The sequence below is a fragment of the Eptatretus burgeri genome, chromosome 10 (genome assembly GCF_056783735.1).
Source record: "Eptatretus burgeri isolate ZD-2024b chromosome 10, Ebu_testis_v1, whole genome shotgun sequence".
Classification (NCBI taxonomy): domain Eukaryota; kingdom Metazoa; phylum Chordata; class Myxini; order Myxiniformes; family Myxinidae; genus Eptatretus; species Eptatretus burgeri.
In genome coordinates, this window is record NC_140970.1 from 30,234,901 (window position 1) to 30,256,377 (window position 21,477).

Consider the following 21,477-nt stretch of genomic DNA (forward strand, 5'->3'; position numbering starts at 1 on the left):
TGGCAAACCTCAAACCCTGGGCCGTAACAAAAATATATATATATATATATATATATATATATATATATATATATATATATATATATATATATATATATATATATATACACATTGTATATCCATCCATCCATCCAATGGAAGCATACTCTATGCAGAGCATTGGTGCTGCCGAAGCAGTCTTCTTGGCTATTGGGCACAATCCTGGATGGGTCGCCACTCCGACACAGTATACCAGCAAGCTGGCACTCATTTTGCCGACCTCGGAAGGATGACAGGCCAAGTTAACCCCACCTGGTATTAACTTAACAGCTGAGCGGGATTTGAACTCAGGACCCTAGGATCCCAAGCCCACCACCCTAACTATTAAGCAAACACCAGGCATGTTTATTTATGTACACACACACACACACACACACACACACACACACACACACACACACACACACACACACACACACACACACACACACACACACACACACACACACACACACACACACACAGTGATTGTATTACTGTTGGACCCTCACATTCGTGGGGGATACATTCCTGAAAAATGCTGTAAGTGTTGAATCCATGAATGTCAGGATCCAAGCTAAACATGCATGGTTTCAATGGGAAAAAGGGGGATATGTTCCCACAATTTGTGATTCATTATGGGGGGTTGGAGGAAGAAAAAATTGTGAAAAACCACAAACATGCCCATGAAAAACAGCAAAAATGCAAACAGTAAACAAACTGAGAATAAGCGAAGCACAGGGCTGCAAATGTAGAAGCAGGTCACATTTTATGAAACGCGAATATGTGGCGTCTGCGAATGTCGGGATCCGACAGTATTTTTTTAATTCGAGAAAAAAAATTGTTCGGGTCTGCGTTCAATACCCAAGAGACAATGTCACTTCCTTTGGTTGGAATAATTGTAATTGCTTCAGCCGTTATTTGCTAGGCTGGATAACACTTATCAACAATTCTGTGGATGAACAAGTCAGCAATTTTGCGATCTCTCGATGTGGTCTTCAAATCCAAAATCGACACTAAATCCATAAGCCCCCATTTCGGACTAAGTCCAACGGGGGATCGTAGTGATGGATGAAGGTGAACAAGTCAGCAATTTTGCGATCTCTCAATTTGGTACTTTAGCTATGTATTCTGGCTTCTTTTTCATCCTTGTTGGTTATGAAAACATTCGAGAATAAAAGGTATGGCTTTCAAAGACTTATGACTTCACTGTATAGTAGCTATTTAGCATATTATTTTGAACACATTTGATGGGACAGACATTTTTTTTTCTCCATCCCATCCCATATGGAGTATTACTGAATTCCATGATCCACACTTAATGATGAGGATAAACAAAAGTACAGGTCATATTTGAAATACCTTCCTCAAAGAAAAAAAAAAAGATGTGGCTGAAGGTTAAAGAACTTGCTGGTTTCCAAGAATGAATACACGGTAGCGTGCATCATTTTCCCCCTTGGTTTGAAAACTCCCTGTCCCTACCGACAAACATTCCATGATGTACAAAAATCATTCCTGTGAAGTTCGATCTGAATTGGATAATGATTGGGTGACCACCGTGGGTTTGAGATTTCCAGCATTCCAAGTTCAAGATGTTCCTGGATTTTGATGTTAAACCATTAACCAGGTTGGCACATACCGTTCAAATCCCTCCTAAACATCATAAAAAAACAAAATGAAGAAGGGCCAGGTATGACAACTGGGAAGGTCTTTCAATTTCCCAGTTTCAGGGCTGGTATCTGACCTCATGAATATCACTTTTGTTTTCAGAAATGTGACAAAAACGTTCAGAATTTGAGAGTAAACTCACTTTCTTTCTCTTTTAGGTGACAAATGACGAGGACGTAGTGATGGATGAAGGTGCACCAGAAAATAGGCAAGAGGTAGAAAATATCAGGTGGTGGGGTCGAGAGCAAGCAGATTCGTCAGAAGGCACAGATATTTGGATTGGGAAGTGCCGTAACCGAGTCAGATGCTGAGCTTACTGGACTGCACCTACCAACATGCAGACAGGTTTTATGCCGTTTACTGCATCACAAAGAGGAGGGTTTGCCACTCAACAGAAGTAAATGGGAGAGTGCAAAGATAGTCTATTTGAAGGTGATAAAATTCGATGAAAAGGTAAATATTCAAATGCTCTCTGATCAGAAGGGCTGCGAGAAGACATTGAAGCTTTGGGAAGATAACAGGAAGATGCCAGAGATCCCCAAAAATCACACAAGTGCAAAGAGTCGAGTTGAGTAGAGTTGAAAAATTTGAGCAGATGAAGACAAAGCTGGAGAAAAACTTTCCAAATTTGGCTGACAAATGCTGAAAGTATGACAAAGAATCCTGAAGAGAGAGAATTTTTGAAATTAATGAAGAATGATCGTGCTGCAATATTTGGTAGCCAAGATGAAGTGCTATTAAAGATCCAACGGAAGAAGGCTTGGGAGGAGGCCAAGACGTCTGGAAGAGAAAGATCCTTCTTTGAAGAACATTTCCTTCATGAATGTCAGAAAGGACTTGGCTGAAAGGGGAGTGAAAATGGGTGCAGACTTTCTTCAAGCAGCACGTACTGAAGAACATTATCAGAACATCTTGCAAGTCATGGCAAGTCACAGGAAAGTGATATCTAATCTCCGCAAGATAAATAAAAATATACCCATCAGAGATGGGGAATCCCCCGCCATTGAATGAAAAAGGTCATACATATTCCAGATAATGAGGGAGGTGAATTGGAAACATGACACCATTTGGTCATCATCTCGAAAAAGTTCCCCAGAGGTGAGGAATGTAGTAACCAAAAATAATTGAAATCAGATAAGCGGTTTTCCATTTATTACAAAAAACATTTTTTTCAAGATGGCCGCCCCAGTCGGCTATCTTGGATCCGGCCATGCCCAAAATCAGTAGGGTTCTTCCTTTTCACGTGGTACATGTGCGACCCAAATTTCAAATCAATATGGCGAAAAAACATTTTTTTCAAGATGGCCGCCCCAGTCGGCCATGCCCAAAATCAATAGGGTTATTCCTTTTCAGGTGGTACATGTGTGACCCAAATTTCAAAACGATATGGCGAACAGTTTATGAGTTATCACACTCACAGCTATAAATGTTGACGCCCGGACGGACGGACGGACGGACAGCCGGACGCCCTGGGTGACAACAATATCCCCCTTCCGCCACGCGGCGGGGGATAAAAACAAACAAAAAAATCGGACCATGCATGTCTGAGAAATGGTTGGGGACACATTTACATGACAAAATGGCCGCCAGTCAGCCATCTTGGATCTGATCTCTGTGAAAAAATGGCGTGCATATGTATGTGTTGTCTTTGTGCCAAGTACAAATAAAATCGGTCCATACATGTCAGAGATATGGTTACAGACGCACACGCATGCAAGCACGGACGGGCACGAAAATCGAGACCAAATCCATAAGCCCCCATTTCGGACCAAGTCCAACGGGGGCTAATAAACTAGAACGGCACTCTTTGAAGTCTCGACGTCGAAACATATGCCTCCTCTCACATTATTACATCATTATGCATACTTGTACCAAGTTTGATTTAAATCCCTTCAGCTGTTCTCAAATATCATATTTTTACCTGACAAGACCTTTGACCTCTTGACCCCATTATCTAATCAGTCAATGCATACATCATTATACATACTTGTACCAAGTTTGACTTCGGTTTTCATTACCGTGATAACTTTAGAACGGCTGAAGTGATCTATCATGGACTCTGACCCTTGACCTCTTGAAGCCACCATCCAATCAGTTCATCTTTGCATCATACTGTATACTTATACCAAACTTGGTCAAAATCCCATCACTGATTCACAACTTATCATGGTGATTTTTACCTAACATGACCTCTGACCTTTGACCCCAAAATCTAATAAGATAATCTATATGGCAATATATATATATATATATATATATATATATATATATATATATATATATATATATATATATATATATATATATATATATATATATATATATATATATATACTGCTACCAAGTTTGAACAAAATCCATTGCACTGTTATTTAGATATAACAACGAGATTTAGCACGTATGGATGGACAACCCAAAAACACAATGCCTCCGGCGACTTTGTCGGCAGAGGCATAAAAAATTAAAATGGTTATGCAATGGTTTGCTTCATTTGTTTGTTTGTTTTCCTTTTCTGCAAAATTTCCGAGAATTTGTGGTCCCCCTTAAGTTGCTTCAATTTTGTTGAAATTTGTGCTGGAGATAACCCTCGGGCAGTGTAACAAAAAAACCTAGGGCGAGATGATCCTCAAAACCTTTTGAAAAAAAGGGGGGGAAAGATGCACACTCAAACACGGCATGTAATATTCAGCCATAAAATAGGAACATTACATGCAAACAAAGTACTCCACTGGATCCACTTCATGCATGTATTATAAGGGAAACTAACGTAAACCAGATGAGAATATAGAAGCCATGCATCGCCCTCTACTTCACATTTTGCATGTTACACTGTGTTACACAAATGAATGCCCATAAACTGCACCAACCCAATTATACACCCAAACTGCTAACAAATCATCAAAATCAACTTACTCTGATTCAAACGCTGCTGCAACATGGCGAAGTGGAAAGCACTACTGTGGGGCAGGCGAGAGGCCAGAGCCATTGCCTGGAGAGAAAAATCCAAAAAACACAGATTGTGACAATCAACACAAAGCTGTCAAAAAGGGAGAAGACTCCAAGTCAATTTACATATGACTCACCTGACTTGTGAACAAGGGGTTGATGGGGTAAGGATGTGGAGTTGGGAGCAGGTGTCCAGCCGCTCCATCTGCAAACATTCCTGAATAAATGAAAACAGGATTAAAACTAGAAGGGCAATCAGTAGAGAACATACTTCTGCCACGCAATGCCTGATCCAGTAGAACATATCGGACCCAATACATTTTTGAAATATCATGCTGTACATTGTTTTTGGCCCCATCTCAATGGTGAAGAATCACTTAAAGAATTATCGGATCCAGATTTGGATAGTCATCAAAACTGAATCAATTCTTCCTTGTCACACACCCAATGTGTCCACCAAGTTTCGTTTGAATCCGTCCACAGCTTTTTGACATATCCTGTACACAAACAAGCAAACAGACAGACAGGGGTGAAAAGACAACCTCTGTCCATCGAAGTAGAAGGGCACTCGGCAGAGTGCACACGTCCGCCCGGATCCAGATTTGGATCTCCACCAAAATCAAATCAAATGGTCATCACCACACACCCAACCTGTCACTCCAAACAGGTTGACGAGCTCAGCGCTTACCCTATCCCATCATTTGTTACACAATAATCACCTGGTCATCCCACCACTCAAACATCAATCATCCCATCATCCATTACACTTGATCAATTTCGTGAAAGCTTGAGCATCACCTGTTTGTTGTTTGGTGTAAAGGCATGTTTTTTTGTTAAGCAAAACAAAACTGCCTTCATCGTGCATTCAGCTGTTCAATGCAAACATACACCATTTCATGTTAATGTGTAATTGGTGGGGCTCACAAAATATACACTGCAAATGCATAAATTGCATTTTATACTACGAATACACTTTGTTCAACAAACGACATCAAATTGTATTCACACCCTTGAAGCCACTGTTAACAGTTGTACAGAAAAAGCTGCAGCCAGATTTTCACATTCCATCAGCTTTTCCTGCACTTCACCAAGACCAACAGCAGCTCACACATGCTCACCGGTTGGCATTCCTCTTGGATGCACACCCCTCATTCCCTCAGTTGCAAGCATTCTCTGCAACATATTTGGATGTAGGCCAGGCGGACCTAAGAGTGCCATTCCAGGCTGGGGGTTGGTGACAGGGAGCATGGAAGGACGGGGGTGCATAGGCCGAGGACGATGCGGTAATGGAGGGGGAAAGGAGTCGTATATGAGTGTTGGAGATGATGGTGTTGAGGCAGAGATGCGATCTTTGGCTGTTAGGGGGAGAAAAAGAGCAAAGAGAGAGAGGGAGAGGGAGAGGGAGAGGGAGAGGGAGAGGGAGAGGGAGAGGGAGAGGGAGAGGGAGAGGGAGAGGGAGAGGGAGAGGGAGAGGGAGAGGAAGACGGAGAGGGAGAGGGAGACGGAGAGGGAGAGGGAGACGGAGACGGAGACGGAGAGGGAGAGGGAGAGGGAGAGAGAGGGAGAGAGAGAGAGAGAGAGAGAGAGAGAGAGAGAGAGAGAATGGGTGGGGAGATGCATTAGTAATTACTCATACAACCATCATGAATATCAATAATTCCTTTTGTGCTCCATAAAACCCAAAACATGTTGTTGTGATTTTTTACACATGGACATGTTTTATTTCTTACACATTTTACACATATTACCCTTATTAATGTTTCTTCTATTTTCCTTAAATCCCATGTTTATTTTAAGTTGCTGGTGTTCGTATATTTGTCGTGGGTTTGAGATAAACCCCCTTATGCTGTGTATCCATCTCCTCAGTCTGTGCCACCCTTCCCTTCCCATGCGCGCCATAAACTCTGAGGATCACGATTTCACCTCGAAGGAAAAATTGCTCAGCAACAGGCCTGGTCGGTGTTAACTGCCCGTCCACTACAATTGGGTCGGGAGGGGGGGGAGAGGGGTGGGTTAATCTAACCACCAGGACCGTGACAATATATACACACACTACATGGCCAAAAGTATGTGGACAACACTTCTAATTAGTGGATTCAACCATTTCAGCCACACCCATTGCTGACAGGTGTATAAAATCAAGCACACATCCATGCAATCTCCATAGACGAACATTGACAGAAGAATGGGCCATACTGTTGAGCTCAGTGCCTTTCAACATGGCACCATCATAGGATGCCACCTTTCCAACAAGTCAGTTTGTCAAATTTCTGCCCTGCTAGAGCTGCCCCAGCCAACTGTAAGTGCTGTTATTATGAAATGAAAACGTGTAGGAGCAACAACACCTCAGCCGTGAGGCCACACAAGCTCACAGAATGGGACCGCAGAGTGCTAAAGCGCCTGGCGTGGAAAAATCGTCTGTCGGTTGCAACACTCACTACCGAGTTCCAAACTGACTCTAGAAGCATCAGCACAAGCACTGTTCGTCGAGAACTTTGTGAAATGGGTTTCCATGGCCAAGCAGCCGCACACAAGCCTAAGATCACCATGCGTAATGACAAGCGTCAGCTGGAGTTGTGTAAAGCTTATAGCCATTGAACTATAGAGCAGTGGAAAAGTGTTCTCTGGAGTGATGAATCACGCTTCACCATCTGGCAGTCTGACGGATGAATCTGGGTTTGGTGGATGACAGGAGAATGGATCTGCCCGAATGCATCGTGTCAACTGTAAAGTTTGGTGGAGGAGGAATAATGGTCTGGGACTGGTGTTCATGGCTCGGGCTAGGTCCTTTAGTTCCAGTGAAGGGAAATCTTAACGATACAGCATACAAATGACATTCCAGATGATTCTATGCTTCCAACTTTGTGGCAACAGTTTGGTGAAGGCCCTTTCCTGTTTCAGCATGGCAATGCCCCCGTGAACAAAGTGAAGTCCATACAGAAATGGTTGGTCGAGATCGGTGTGGAAGAACTTGACTGGCCTGCACAGAGCCCTGACCTCAACCCCAAACACTTTTGGGATGAATCGGAATGCCGACTGCGAGCCAGACCAAGTCGCCTAACATTAGTGCTCGACCTCACTATTGCTCTTGTGGCTGAATGGAAGCAAATCCCCGCAGCAATGTTCCAACATCTTGTGGAAAGCCTTCCCAGAAGAGTGGGCACTCAGTAGAGCACACAACTCCACCCCGCAATGCCTGATCCACAAGAACATATTGGGCCCAATACATTTTTGAGATATCGTGCTCCATATCGTTTTTGAATGGAGATTGTGCTCCGATCTCTCAGTGGTGAAGAATCACTTAAAAATTAAATAATTCTCGTATCCAGATCCAGATTCGTATCTTCACCGAAATCGAATCAACTCGTCCCAGTCAAACGCCCAACACATCCACCAAGTTTCATACAAATCTGTCTGCAACTTTTTGAGATATCATGCACACAAACAGACAAACAAACAAGCAAGCAGTCATAGACTGGTACTTACGAAATCGTCAACTTGACCTCTGACCTTGTCCAATAAAAGCTGTCTCTAGCGACGCAAACCAGAAGTTTATACGATGATTCTGTACCAAACCATCAAAAATCGAATGTTTTGGATGTTTGACCTCACTGTGACCTTGACCTTTGACCGATTTTGACCAAAATCTAATCAGCGCTCGCCACCACCCTCCTGAATCATGGTGTAATTTGACATTGGTAGCTTCTTCCGTTCTAGAGTCATCATTTTTTGGATGTTTGACCTCACTGTGACCTTGACCTTTGACCGATTTTGACCAAAATCTAATCAGCACGAGCCATCACCCTCCTGAATCAGGTGGTGTAATTTGACATTGGCAGCTTCTTCCGTTCGAGTTATCGTGCCTACAAACAAACAAACAAACAAGCAGTCATAGACTGGTACTTACGAAATCGTCAACTTGACCTCTGACTTTGTCTAATAAAAGCTGTCTCTGGAGAAGGTAGCGACGCAAACCAGAAGTTTCTACCATGATTCTGTACCAAACCATCAAAAATTGATTTTTTGACCTCACTGTGACCTTGACCTTTAACCAATTTTGATCAAAATCTAATCAGCTCGAGCCATCACCCTCCTGGATCACGTGGTGTAATTTGACTTTGGGAGCTTGTTCCGTTCTCGAGTTATCTGCACCAAACAATCTAAATCGAATATTTGACATCACTGTGATGTTGAGCTTTGACCGATTTTGACCAAAATCTAACCAGCACTAGCCATCACCCTCCTGAATCACGTGGTGTAATTTGACATTGGTGGCTTCTTCCGTTCTCGAGTTATCGTGCCTACAAACAAACAAGCAGTCATAGAGTGGTACTTACGAAATCGTCAACTTGACCTCTGCCCTTGTCTAATAAAAAATGTCTCTCGAGAAGGTAGCGACGCAAACCAGAAGTTTCTACGATGATTCTGTACCAAACCATCAAAAATCGAATGTTTTGGATGTTTGACCTCACCGTGACCTTGACCTTAGACCGATTTTGACCAAAATCTAATCAGTGCTAGCCACCACCCTCCTGAATCATGTGTTGTAATTTGACATTGGTGGCTTCTTCCGTTCTCGAATTATCATTTTTTGGATTTTGACCTCACTGTGACCTTGACCTTTGACCGATTTTGACCAAAATATAATCGGCACTAGCCATCACCCTCCTGAATCAGGTGGTGTAATTTGACATTGGTAGCTTCTTCCGTTCTCGAGTTATCGTGCCTACAAACAAACAAACAAACAAACAAACATACAAACAGAAACGAAAGTCATCAATATACTTACGAAATCTTTAGATTTCGTAAGTAACAAGCAGTCATAGACTGGTACTTCTGAAATCGTCAACTTGACCTTTGACCTTGTCTAATAAAAGCTGTCTCTGGAGAAGGTAGCGGCGCAAACCAGAAGTTTCTACGATGATTCTGTACCAAACCATCAAAAATCGTAACGTCGACCGAAGCAAAAATCTCGATTTCTCCACACAATTATTTTATCAAAGTCACAAAACCGTAATATTCGGCCATCCACCAACAATCTTTTCATAATCCGATGGCTTAGCGAGTCAGGCATGTGACGATAACCTTTATTGGGATAAAACATGACTTTTAAACACCATCTTTATCGAAAACACTGTCAGCGCACACACGGAAAACTTTTATGTGACTCATCGACGCGTCTGCTCAAGCGCACTACATCATGGGACGACCCGTGACGCGGCGGGTGAAATATTTTTATACAATCTTAAAACGTCTCCAAAACATCTGATTTTTACCATAATTTCAACAACCAAGTTTTAAGCGTCCAAAGCGATCGCAAAAACTGAAGACAAAATTAAAATCAAAGTTAAAACGAACTCGTAACGTCGAGCGAAGCAAAAATACTCCATTTCTGCACATTAATTTATGGAATTATGTTTGACCTCACTGTGACCTTGACCTTTGACCGATTTTGACCAAAATCTAATCAGCGCTAGCCATCACCCTCCTGAATCACGTGGTGTAATTTGACATTGGTAGCTTCTTCCATTCTCGAGTTATAGTGCCTACAAACAAACAAACAAACAAACAAACAAACAAACAAACATACAAACAGAAACGAAAGTCATCAATATACTTACGAAATCTTTAGATTTCGTAAGTAACAAGCAGTCATAGACTGCTACTTACGAAATCGTCAACTTGACCTCTGAACTTGTCTAATAAAAGCTGTCTCGAGAGAAGGTAGAGACACAAACCAGAAGTTTCTGCGATGATTCTGCACCAAACCATCAAAAATCGAATGTTTTGGATGTTTGACCTCACTGTGACCTTGACCTTTGACCAAAATCTAATCAGCGCGAGCCATCACCCTCCTGAATCACGTGGTGTAGCGAGTCAGGCATGTGACGATAACCTCGAGTTATTGGGATACAAACATGACAAACACCATCTTTATCGAAAACACTGTCAGCGCACACACGGAAAACTTTTATGTGACTCATCGACGCTTGTCTGCTCAAGCGAACTACATCATGGGACGACCCGTGACGCGGCGGGTGAAATATTTTTTATACAATCTTAAAACGTCTCCAAAACATCTGATTTTTACCATAATTTCACCTTGACCAAGTTTTAAGCGTTTGACCAAAGCGATCGCAAAAACTGAAGACCAAAATCTAATCAGCGCGAGCCATCACCCTCCTGAATCACGTGGTGTAATTTGACATTGGTAGCTTCCTCTGTTCTCGAGTTATCTGTACCACACCATCAAAAATCGAATATTTAACCTCACTGTGACCTTGACCTTTGACCGATTTTGACCAAAATCTAATCAGCACTTGCCATCACCCTCCTGAATCACGTGGTGTAATTTGACATTGGTAGTTTCTTCTGTTCTCGAGTTATCGTGCCTACAAACAAACAAACAAACAAACGGAAGGCATCAATATACTTACGAAATCTTTAGATTTCATAACAAACACACAAACAAACAAACAAACAAGCAGTCACAGACTGGTACTTACGAAATCGTCAACTTGACCTCTGACCTTGTCTAATAAAAGCTGTCTCTCGAGAAGGTAGCGACGCAAACCAGAAGTTTCTACGATGATTCTGTACCAAACCATTAAAAATCGAATATTTTGGATGTTTGACCTCACTGTGACCTTGACCTTTGACCAATTTTGACCAAAATCTAATCAGCGCTAGCCACCACCCTCCTGAATCACGTAGTCTAATTTGACATTGGTTGCTTCTTCCGTTCTAGAGTTATCATTTTTTGGATGTTTGACCTCACTGTGACCTTGACCTTTGACCAAAATCTAATCAGCACTAGCCATCACCCTCCTGAATCACGTGGTGTAATTTGACATTGGTAGCTTCTTCCGTTCTCGAGTTATCGTGCCTTCAAACAAACAAACAAACAAGCAGTCATAGACTGGTACTTACGAAATCGTCAACTTGACCTTTGACCTTGTCTAATAAAAGCTGTCTCGGGAGAAGGTAGCGATACAAACCAGAAGTTTCTACGATGATTCTGCACCAAACCATCAAAAATCGAATGTTTTGGATGTTTGACCTCACTGTGACCTTGACCTTTGACCGATTTTGACCAAAATCTAATCAGCGCTAGCCATCACCCTCCTGAATCACTTGGTGTAATTTGACATTGGTATATTCTTCCGTTCTCGAGTTATCTGTACCAAACCATCAAAAATCGAATATTTGACCTCACTGTGACCTTGACCTTTGACCAAAATCTAATCAGCACTAGCTATCACCCTCCTGAATCACGTGGTGTAATTTGACATTGGTAGCTTCTTCCGTTCTCGAGTTATCATGCCTACAAATAAACAACAAACAAACAAACAAACAAAAAAACGGAAGTCATCAATATACTTACGAAATCTTTCGATTTCGTAAGCAACAAACAAGCAGTCATAGACTGGTACTTACGAAATCGTCAACTTGACCTCTGACCTTGTCTAATATAAGCTGTCTCTAGAGAAGGTAGCGACACAAACCAGAAGTTTCTATGATGATTCTGCACCAAACCATCAAAAATCGGAACGTCGACCGAAGCAAAAATCTCCATTTCTCCACGCAATTATTTTATATTATTTTATCAAAGTCACAAAACCGTAATATTCGGCCATCCACCAACAATCTTCATATAATCCGACGGCTCAGTGAGTCAGGCATGCGACGATCACCTTTACTGGGATAAAAAATGACTTTTTCACACCATCTTTATTGAAAACACCGTCAGCGCACACACGCAAAACCTTGACGTGACTCAACGACGCGTCTGCTCGAGCGCTCTGCATCATGGGATGACCCATGACGCGTCGAGTGAAATATTTTTAATACAATCTTAAAACGTCTCCAAAACATCCGATTTTTACCAGAATTTCGACAACCGAGTTTTAAGCGTCCTAAGCGATCGCAAAAACCGAAGACAAAATTAAAATCGAAGTTAAAACGAACTCGTAACGTCGAGCGAAGCAAAAATACTCCATTTCTCCACATGAATTTACGGAATTAAGTTTGACCTCACTGTGACCTTTGACTGATTTTGACCAAAATCTAATCAGCGCTAGCCATCACCCTCCTGAATCACGTGGTGTAATTTGACATTGGTAGCTTCTTCCGTTCTCGAGTTATCGTGCCTACAAACAAACACACAAACAAACAAACAAACGCACAAACAGAGGACGGAAGTCATCAATATACTTACGAAATCTTTAGATTTCGTAAGTAACAAGACAGAAAGGGGTGAAAACATAACCTCTTCACCTTCGGTGACGGAGGTAATTATGTCATCGGTCACTTGGTGCGGCAGCCATGTTAGAAAAATGGAAAAACATTGAACCTACATCTCTGAAACCGCACCAAGGAAAAAAAAATTTAACTTGGCACATGGCAAGTACCCATGGGGAATAAGTGTGATTTTTATAATGATATCATAGGTGCCTTTGTTATGACATCATAATTGCAGATGTAGAACGCTGCATCTGATCAGTATGAAAAATTTTGAGGGTCATCTGGGGATAAATTGGTTCACATTAAAATAAAAAAATTGATGACATCATCATTCATGTAATTTGGCAGCCATGTTTTGAAAAAAAAAAAACCCTTCAAAAATCTTCTTTGAAATGGCTGAACAGATCGAGGCAAAAACTTTACACGTATGACCGCCAATCCATGACGAACAAATTGTTCACACATGTCGTCATACGTCACATGATTTGGCAGTCATATAGGATTTACCCTAAAACTCATTTTTGAAAAATCTCCAGAACGGCTGGACAGATCGAGGGGAAACCCAAGCCTTGGGGGTAACCAGGATATTCACAAATAATTGGTAAGTTACATGGTCTGACAACCATATTGGACTGAGCGAAAATCTATTTAAATTTTTTTTTCTCTTGAACCTTCACAATTATGATCTAGTAGTGATGTGGAATATCAGTTTTAAATTTCAACGTGATTGGATGCATGGTCTAGCGGCCAGAGTTATTGAATTTTTTGAATCTGGGTTCTGTTTTTATTTTTTGAATGAGGCTCATTTGGTTGTGCCTGGAAGGGTTTGAGGGTAGAGGAGTCGCAACTGAAACCTGCATCCTATCTAGGTTCCTCCTGATGACTTCATCTTTGTTTTTTGCTTGTTTGGGTTCCTTCTGATGACTCCACTGCAGGAATGTACCCTTTTGGTCTTCCATTTGATTTGAATTTAATTGATTTTAATCCCATTCTGAATTCAATTTAATAATGATAAATGTCATGGGTCAGGGTGAAGTGTCCAATCAATGCGGGGTTGCATCAAAGCAGTCCGACATCTTACCCAGTCAACACTGCCAGCAGTTATAAAGTGGCAGTTCTTGTCATGTCTATTATATATTACGTAACACACCAGCACCCAAACACCACAAAAAATACACCACACAACATGCCCTGGTGAGGGTCTGCAATCTCTGATTGCTCTTTTTCTTGTTTCATCAGTATTCGTTTTAAATAGCCCTTCCCTTGTGTCTCGTGGGTTTCTGGGGCAAAATGCGTTGCGAGGGTTTTTAGGCAGGTCTCTATTTATATCTTTTATCTATTTTATTTACTTTGCTGCACACATGATCTTCTCTTCATGCATGCATGCATGCATGCATGCCCGCATAGTAACAAGAGACACTCATGCGCATATGCCACCAAAATTTCATTGAAACTTCACAACATTCCTGAACTGACCATCACCTCGGACTTTCAAACCACAACATTTCTATAACCATCACAACGCCCTTATAAAAATCCCTACATCAATTCAAGCTTGCTCATCTCACCATAACCACTACAACACTAACCACCTCACACAGCCGCTACGAACGCCCCAACCACAGTCACGACCACGGACACCCACCACACTGTCCTTTGAAGATATTAGGGAACAATGGACGCCACATACCATTACAGATGGTTTTGTTTGGAACATTCTGATGTGTAGCTCGAAGCACAAGTATGCGCTAGAATCTGTTCGACGTCACATGGATATCCCAAGTGCTCTGCTCAATTACGGCCCCCATTTGGTGTCCATTGCACATTCGTGGCCAGAAAGTGCCCCAAGATACCCTTGCCCCATGTTAAAGTCGGATACGAGTCATGTGGACACGACAACACGAGACCCCCACCCCTTGGTGTGGCCACCCACACGTAAGGTATCACGCGAGGTAGTGTAACCCTGCAGGGTTGGCAGTACCAATCGGCACTCGTGGTTGCTAAGCAACCTGCTGGAGCATGAACTTATTTGTGCCCGGTGGCCTCAGAATCGGGTGTTTGGGAGGAGCCAGAGCGCTTCCCCTCATGGTCAAACTCGAACCCCGGATCCATAACAATATGTATGTATGTATGTATGTATGTATGTATGTATGTATGTATGTATGTATGTATGTATGTATGTATGTATGTATGTATGTATGTATGTATGTATGTATGTATGTGTGTATATATATATATATATATATATATATATATATATATATATATGTATATATGTATGTATGTATATATATATATATATATATATATATATATATATATATATATATATATCCATCGTTTTGATGTTTCGACTCACCTGAGACCTCACCACCATTTTCTGCAAGTTGTGTTTCATTCCCCACCTCACTACCTCTGCGCTCTCGACTTGCGTGCATTTTCCTGATCACCGACGTGGGTGTAAATGCAGGGGACAACTTGCATAGAGAGAGGGGGAGAAGGGTAGCAAAAAAGAAAGTTTTAATGAGGTAAGTGGTTCGCATCAACAACTAACATCCAAAACAGACGCATTAACTTGCAGACAATTTGGCAGTTTAGACAGAATTGCAGTTCTGTGCATGCTTATGATGTACAGTTTCCCCCAGCCTGCCATGAATATGCACAGCCCTGAGACAATTTGACACTCATTCTTCACATAAGCTTTGAGTGCATTACAGATGCAATGTCTGGATTACTCAAGCATTGGTAAGTTAACACTACAAAGCCATCCCAAAATATCAGCAGCCCTATACCATTATACCATAGAGGAAGTAGTGGCAGTTTGATTCGGAGAGAAGGAATTGGCATTGTGAGCCACTGTTGTTGGTGAGTGAGGAGATTGTTGGGCAATCCTGGGGTGGGCAAAAAAGGATGATAGGAAGGGTTAGTTTGAAGGTGAGAGTGCTCTTGAAACACAGTGTCAATGTCGTTGCTTCTGCATAAGTACCTTGCCCTTTGCTCCTCCACATCCTTCCGAAACCCATCCACCCCAGGGGAAGTGCTTGCAGGAGGTGTGGAAGCCATCATGGGGAGCACACCCTGAAGGAGTGAAAGAAAATGTCAATGTACATATTGCAAGCACTTTCCATTCGAGTCAAATTAACAATGGAAGGGACAGTTTCAAACTCAGAATTAAATGTCCGGAACACAGCCCATCGAGGTTAATATGACTGTCCTTTACAAGCAATGTCTGAGAAAATACTACTGTTGGAAATAAATAAGGAAAGTAGCAGGGAGTGGGAGGATGTCAGTGGTCGTCACCTGCAAAGGAGATGTCAGGTTTTCCAGAAGGTCTTTGCCTGAAAATTCTGCAACAACAAAAAAAAATCAAGAGTTGAATCACAAAATTACAAGTTTCACTCATATTTTACTCACCAATAAGGTCCATCAAAGGGCTTCCTGCACAGTGCAAAGCAGAGCTCTCAATTCAGCAAAATATCGAAAACTGGCACACATTTTCCAATAAGGGCGAAGCATACAACTGGGTGATTCAAAAATGAATGGGGAAATTTTTTTTTTAATCTGCTGTCCTACAACCAAAGCAGCAACAGGGGTTTTACCAGTACAATCTTGAAGTCGAGAAGTGAGAGAAACAGAAGAGGGCTTTGGAGAGCTTGTACCCACTCTCAGCAGGTCAGGAAGACAGGCAATGGGTGGGGAGGGCGACTTGACTTCCCCAGAACTACCCAAAATATCCTATGAGAAAACAAGTTAAAAAAAAGACAAAATGTCACAGGCACCGTTGTTTTAGTAATTTTGCTGAACGGAGTTAAATGGCCAGCCCATATTTATAAACAACTAAAATGGCTGCCAGTCTACCAGTCGGCCATCTTTGATCAGATTGCAAAATAAAGTGAGGGGCACGTGTATGCAATCATGTACTGTGCTTGTGCCACGTTTGAACAAAATCAGACCGTGCATGTCTGAGAAATGGTTGGGGACAGTGGACACATTTAAATAACAAAATGGCCACCAGTTGGCCATCTTGGTTCTGATCTTGAAAAAAGAAAAAAAAAAAGACGTGCATATGGAAGTCATCATTCATTACGTATGCCAAGTTTTAACATCGGTAAATGCATGTCCGAGGGATGGTTGAGGATGTGTTTGACATCGGGGGGGGGGGGGGGGTTACAACTAAAATGGCCGCCAGTCAGCCATCTTGGAAATATATATATATATATATATATATATATATATATATATATATATATATATATATATATATATATATATATATATATATATATATGGCATGCATATGTATACCATCATGTGTTGTCTGTGCCAGCTACAAATAAAATCGGTCAATACATGTCCAAGATATGGTTGCAGACACACACACACACGCATGTTCAGGAAAATCGAGACCAAGTCCATAAGCCCCCGTTTCGGACCAAGTCCAACGGGGGCTAATAAAGATCGGCAAACAATGTGCAGCATGGTGAGAGCAACAAAGTACAAGTTGACAACACAAATTTGGATAAGCAAGAGCTCTGCTGCAGGTTCCACAAACTTACAAGCAACAGGTTCTTCTGAGGTACTGTATTAGTGGGAATTTGTGAGGGCTCCATGGATGCATCTGGAATGGACCCTCGACTGGCTCCAACATCAACCTGCTCACAGATGCAACAATAAACGTAGATCAGAACCACAATCGATCATGACTATTTGGATTATAAGAAGTTAACAGGAGTTGAGCGAAACTGTACATAACCTATGAAAAGAACGAGCCTCCCATAGAGGAAGACGACAACGCTTTTTATCAGATGGATTCATTAACCATCTTTAGCTCTGGAGAGACAACAGCAACACATCAATCCTAACAACCCTAATAAAGAAGTGAAACAGTGGAAGACCAGACCTATAATTGTCATCCTTCTCTTTAGTGGTTTCACTGAGGCTCATTCAAAATTACCTGATAGTATCCCACAAAACCCTTCAAGAATGCGCATTTTGTATGTTTAGTAGGCGTGTGTACATGACTCATGTTTTGCTCCTGCCAAAGTTAAATTACGTAGATGTAGTAAATTATATCCGCCCTTTCCAGCTCACCAAAACATTGCTTAACAGAGTAACCATTACTAACTGCTTCCGAAAGTCTCATGAATTTTCATTTATCCACTAATGTGTTACTTATTACAGCAATACAACAGGTTGCACATGGTCCACCTGTATGCAAGTCAAGCTTTTATTTATTATGTCTGCACAAAGGATGCAGCCCAGCTTCTGCTTGCAGTCTGCAAGCATGGTGTGTGTGTGTGTGTGTGTGTGTGTGTGTGTGTGTGTGTGTGTGTGTGTGTGTGTGTGTGTGTGTGTGTGTGTGTGTGTGTGTGTGTGTGTGTGTGTGTGTGTGTGTGTGTGTGTGTGTCTCCACAGAACTGTGCAAAAGTTTGGGTTATTCCAATGACATTGTAACAGTTTTGGAAAAGTACCCTGGAGGAGAGCATTCATGAACAAATAAGAGTCCCGAGAATGAGTTATTTCATTAGTTTATGTGAAAGGTGGATCTTTACCCCTCACCTATGGGTTTTGGGGGTGTGGGGGGGGGGATGCACTATTAGTTTGGGTATCCACGATGTGGTCTCCCCCACTAACCTTGCCACTTTCAATCTTTCTCTTAATGCACCATCGGCCCATGCCAACAATCCCTCCTCTGCCTTCCTCAAACCACCAATAATCAACTTCACCAAACCTCATTTCAATAACCCCCTCTTTAATCCCATTGGTCTTTCTTTCAAACCTGCAGGTTTATCCTCGTCCTTCGGTGCATGTCTTCCTGACCACTCTAATCCACTCATTCTTTTATTATTTACCACCAACCACCCGTCACTCACCACAAACAATGAATCCTCTGGACTGGAACCAAATTACTACTTCCTCCATTCTTCCTTCCCTGCACCTCCACATTTGTCAGGCAGGACAATGCTTCTCAAGTTCGAAACAATGTACAACACTTTCCCCCGATGCAGTAAGGTGCAACACATCTCGCATGCATAATACAGATTGCGTTTGCGCACAAGGAGGGGCCGGGGGTGCTTTTCTCGTCTTTTGCATGTAAGGGGTGGGGGAGGGGGCTGCATTAAAGGCTCCCTCAGGGACAGCAGGATTTTCCACAAGCTGCATCACGGACCCACCTCCCTCCCCCCAATCGGATGCACACCAATGGGAGAGAGGCTCGTACGAGACTGGAATCGCTTCAAAGCTTGTCCTTCAAAAAGGCCAGAACGCGGCTTGGTTCGGGTGGAGAGTACGACGTGGAGATTTTGTGGTGGAGCTGCTTGTCCCATGTGCGCAGTGGCAGATGTCTTTCCTGTGAACTTTGCTCTGGAGGAAACGGAGCTGCTTGTCCCATGTGCACATCAGAAATGGAGCTGCTTGCCTTTGGCATACCGGGGACACCTGAGAGCAATTTGCCTGTTTGTTCGAACTGCTGTCGTGCGAGCACAGAACAGAAAGGTATTCATATGTGAGCTTCTCGCCATTGGCATACCAAGGGTGCCTGAGAGGATATGCTTACTTGTTCTGGACACTTCAGAAACGCAGGTGCACATCCCATTGTACCACATCGCCAATCTTTCCCATCCTCCCCCCACCCCTCCTTGGACCAGACCAGTATATTTGGACCAGAACAGCCCTGTTGGGTTGGGTGAGGTGAAAAGGAAGAGTTGACCCCATGCTCTGCTCTTTTCTTCTTCCTCAAATCGTCCTTGTCTACCTTCCCGAGATTTGAGTGATGGACCCAGGTCTCTGTGCGTGAAGGTTGTTTAAGAATACATGCTAGGGGTAAATATTTTCTGTTACGTCTTTGCTTGCTTATAAATACAGTACTTGCTTTCTTGATTTCTTACTTGGTGAATAAAGAGCTGTAAACAATGTGCTTTTCACCATCGCTTCGTAAATAAATAATAGTTGTACATTTCCATCTGCTTCACTTTCGACCTTTCCTTCATTGGTGTGGCAAAATGTGTACATTATCGATAGCCGGGATGTTCTTCCCTACTGATTCACTACGCTAGACAGCCAATAACCATCCATGGTTTCACTCGGCCGTACTTGAATAAAGTCCTGTCCTCCCAAATGGGTGGCTGGTGAGGGAGTATCCCGAGTTAGGTTGCAGTGCCACCGGAAAGGGAACGTGTAACACAGCAGAACGTAAACTCTGCAAGGCCGGTAATTCGAAATCAAGCGGCTACAACTGCATAACATCTGCAGCCTGTCGGACCGCAAAGTAATCTGCGGCTGGTCGGCTGGCTCAGGGAATCCCCCCCCCCCCGGTAGCCCCCAAACCAAGGTGCTGCAACAATATTCATACTTTAGGAGTTTAGGGTAAATTCAACAACTTATCATTGATAAGTCATATGTGTGCTTGGTATTGCAAAGTAGCACATACCACCCGTCGCGTCACTGACAGGAACATTAAGGGGGAGAGGAGGAGGAGGAGAATAAGAGAGGGGTGGGGGCGAGATAGAGAGGGGTGGGGGCGAGATACAGAGGGGTGGGGGCGAGATAGAGAGGGGTGGGGGCGAGATAGGGAGGGGTGGGGGGGAGATAGAGAGGGGTGGGGGCGAGATAGAGAGGGGTGGGGGCGAGATAGAGAGGGGTGGGGGCGAGATAGAGAGGGGTGGGGGCGAGATAGAGAGGGGTGGGGGCGAGATAGAGAGGGGTGGGGGCGAGATAGAGAGGGGTGGGGGCGAGATAGAGAGGGGTGGGGCGAGATAGAGAGGGGTGGGGGCGAGATAGAGAGGGGTGGGGGCGAGATAGAGAGGGGTGGGGGCGAGATAGAGAGGGGTGGGGGAGAGATAGAGAGGGGTGGGGGCGAGATAGAGAGGGGTGGGGGCGAGATAGAGAGGGGTGGGGCGAGATAGAGAGGGGTGGGGGCGAGATAGAGAGGGGTGGGGGCGAGATAGAGAGGGGTGGGGGCGAGATAGAGAGGGGTGGGGGCGAGATAGAGAGGGGTGGGGGCGAGATAGAGAGGGGTGGGGGCGAGATAGAGAGGGGTGGGGGCGAGATAGAGAGGGGTGGGGGCGAGATAGAGAGGGGTGGGGCGAGATAGAGAGGGGTGGGGGCGAGATAGAGAGGGGTGGGGGCGAGATAGAGAGGGGTGGGGGCGAGATAGAGAGGGGTGGGGGCGAGATAGAGAGGGGTGGGGGCGAGATAGAGAGGGGTGGGGCGAGATAGAGAGGGGTGGGGGCGAGATAGAGAGGGGTGGGGGCGAGATAGAGAGGGGTGGGGCGAGATAGAGAGGGGTGGGGGCGAGATAGAGAGGGGTGGGGCGAGATAGAGAGGGGTGGGGCGAGATAGAGAGGGGTGGGGGCGAGATAGAGAGGGGTGGGGCGAGATAGAGAGGGGTGGGGGCGAGATAGAGAGGGGTGGGGGCGAGATAGAGAGGGGTGGGGGCGAGATAGAGAGGGGTGGGGGCGAGATAGAGAGGGGTGGGGGCGAGATAGAGAGGGGTGGGGGCGAGATAGAGAGGGGTGGGGGCGAGATAGAGAGGGGTGGGGCGAGATAGAGAGGGGTGGGGCGAGATAGAGAGGGTGGGGGCGAGATAGAGAGGGGTGGGGG

General features: G+C 43.7%; 2 protein-coding genes across 4 annotated transcripts in view; both read right to left on the minus strand.

Annotated features, from left to right (window-relative positions):
- Positions 1 to 21,477, minus strand: part of LOC147018208 (uncharacterized) — a 239,752-nt gene that overhangs the window by 34,128 nt on the left and 184,147 nt on the right. The window lies entirely within an intron of this gene.
- Positions 1 to 21,477, minus strand: part of EIF4ENIF1 (eukaryotic translation initiation factor 4E nuclear import factor 1) — a 76,731-nt gene that overhangs the window by 9,456 nt on the left and 45,798 nt on the right. For 2 of the 3 annotated variants that reach the window (XM_085897683.1, XM_085897682.1), the window contains exons 11-19: positions 17,433 to 17,528; positions 16,476 to 16,611; positions 16,177 to 16,223; positions 15,863 to 15,954; positions 15,677 to 15,767; positions 15,236 to 15,353; positions 5,751 to 5,987; positions 4,770 to 4,849; positions 4,600 to 4,675 (exon numbers count right to left, since the gene is read on the minus strand). In XM_085897683.1, the coding sequence (XP_085753809.1) occupies positions 4,600 to 4,675; positions 4,770 to 4,849; positions 5,751 to 5,987; positions 15,236 to 15,353; positions 15,677 to 15,767; positions 15,863 to 15,954; positions 16,177 to 16,223; positions 16,476 to 16,611; positions 17,433 to 17,528 (973 nt within the window). Of the gene's footprint in view, positions 1 to 4,599; positions 4,676 to 4,769; positions 4,850 to 4,881; positions 5,130 to 5,750; positions 5,988 to 15,235; positions 15,354 to 15,676; positions 15,768 to 15,862; positions 15,955 to 16,176; positions 16,224 to 16,475; positions 16,612 to 17,432; positions 17,529 to 21,477 lie in introns of those variants that run through there. The other variant, XM_085897684.1, reaches the window with a different exon arrangement.